We start from the raw sequence: 2,240 nt of genomic DNA, 5'->3' as shown, positions 1-2,240 counted from the left end.
TCTGTTCTAGTTCTGTTCTAGTTCTGTTCTAGTTCTGTTCTAGTTCTGTTCTAGTTCTGTTCTAGTTCTGTTCTAATTCTGTTCTAGTTCTGTTCTAGTTCTGTTTTATTTCTGTTCTAGTTCTATTCTAGTTCTGTTCTATTTCAGTTCTAATTCTTTTCTAGTTCTCTTCTACTTCTGTTCTAGTTCTTTTCTAGTTCTCTTCTATTTCTATTTACTTATTTTTATCTCAATTTTTCCTTTCTTAACTTATATTGAATTCACTTAAATTATATAAAACTTTATTCCCAAAAAAAGGAGCCAAATACGTTTGCCCTTAATAAATTTTCATTAAATCTTTATGTGGCACAAACAACATGTTTATTATCACTAACAAACACGTTATTTATTCCAGTATCTTAAACTAAACTATGTTTTTTTCCTATATTCCATTTTATCCTTTTTTTCTCTCCTCACATTGCAGGCTACTATTTTAATAATACAGGTCTTATGGCTTGTGAGCCATTTTATAGTAAACCGTCGTATCGTATATTGGCCACATGTGCCTTTTACTTCCCCACCACCATGGTGTTGATGTATTGCTATGGTTCTAGTTTTCATATGAGTCGTTTCAGACTTAATGATCCAACGATGCCTTTAACTGCTGCCGCTCATCATCCTGCTTATCAGCATCATCCTCTACATCATTATCACCATCATCAGCAGCATACGTATCCACATTTACATCATTATCATCATCGTGGTAGTGTAGGTAGTAGTGCTGGTGGTGGTGGTGGGGTTGTTACAACTGGGGGTGGCAGTGGTGGTGCTATACATACTTCAGTAGGAGGTTCGGGTACTGGTGGTGGAGCCAATACACCCTCTGCAATGATGGCAAATACACCGGTAATGAACTTGAGTATGGCCATGAGCATGGGTTTAGGTTTGAATACACCCGCCAATAGCATTACGAAAAAGGTAAGGAATTTTTTATATTAAATTTACATTTTTGGTTCTTTGCCTTCATTTAGCGAAAGCCAGAAATGAAAAGAGATTTAATATTGATAAACAATAAATATACACAATATTAAGAAAATGTTGGCAAAAAAAAGATGGCAAAGCAAAACATCTTAGGATTTTTATATAATCACATTTGTGTTTGGCTTCGTTAGAAAAAAAAAAAGATTTTTTTATTATATTTCTTAGGATTCATTTCGTTCGTTAAGATTTAAAACATAAATTCCTAAGCGAAAGCTTTTTAATGTTTGTTGTCATTTATTGGAAATTATAACAAATTAGGAAAACATTTTTGGCAACCTTAAAATTCCATAGAAATATATGCTTCAAAATGCTACAACCGGATATGAAATTTAAATGGTTGTCAGCGAAATTTAATTCGAAATTTAACTTTTCCAACAAATCATAATAATTGAAGCAAATACTTGAATCTATTCAATTAAAAACAATTTTTTTTATTTCATCCATAATTTAGTAACTAATTAAATTTTAAATTTCTTTTTAAAGAATATTAATAGTTTTGTCTTCACTTTATTACCCTATACATTTCTTTTACTACATTTTTCTATTCAATTACAACCATTTTCTTTACGTTTTTTTTTCCTACTACCATTGCTGCTATTTGATTCCGACTCCCTCTGTGATGACTTAATTATACAATTTGGTTGCAACAAAAAAAAATCAAATAAAACTTATGCATTCTTATGTAAATGGTGACTGGTTACAAACTTGACTCCTTTCTCTTTGTTCGTCTCTGTTTGACAATTTTCACTGCTGGCTGCTGATACTGCTACAAGTATAGATGGTCCCTATACAGGAGAAAAATTCAAGTGGTTCAACGTCACGTTCAATGGCTACAATTTCATTGGGTTTCATTGTTATGGTTACACCCTGGACAATACAAGAAATTGTAACAGCGTGCACGGGATCAAAGGTAAGTTATTGGTTTTGTCTCATCGTGCTATATTTTTTTACGATTTTTTCTTTAACGTGGAGACAATGAATGAGTAGGAAAACTAATGCTCAACTATAGTTGGAGTACAAATAATCATCATATAGATTTAACAGAAGAGGAATATACATATAAAGCACAGAACTAGAACAAAATTAGAAAACAACCAGAACCGAACAACGACAGAACTAATACAGAACCAGGACAGAACTAGAACAGAACTAAACCAGAACTAGAACAGAACTAGAACAGAACTAGAACAGAACTAGAACAGAACAGAACTAGAACAGAA

General features: G+C 32.3%; 1 protein-coding gene across 1 annotated transcript in view; it reads left to right on the top strand.

Annotated features, from left to right (window-relative positions):
- LOC111689660 (la-related protein Larp4B) overlaps positions 1 to 2,240 on the top strand; it is a gene marked incomplete at its 5' end in the record, with an annotated part of 8,786 nt that overhangs the window by 1,746 nt on the left and 4,800 nt on the right. Inside the window, 2 exon segments of the mRNA XM_046955850.1 lie at positions 356 to 957; positions 1,799 to 1,930. Coding sequence (XP_046811806.1) covers positions 356 to 957; positions 1,799 to 1,930 — 734 coding nt within the window.

The sequence above is a fragment of the Lucilia cuprina genome, chromosome 6 (assembly GCF_022045245.1).
Source record: "Lucilia cuprina isolate Lc7/37 chromosome 6, ASM2204524v1, whole genome shotgun sequence".
NCBI lineage: Eukaryota > Metazoa > Arthropoda > Insecta > Diptera > Calliphoridae > Lucilia > Lucilia cuprina.
Note: the sequence above shows the minus strand (reverse complement) of the source record. Positions and strands in the feature narration are given on the sequence as shown.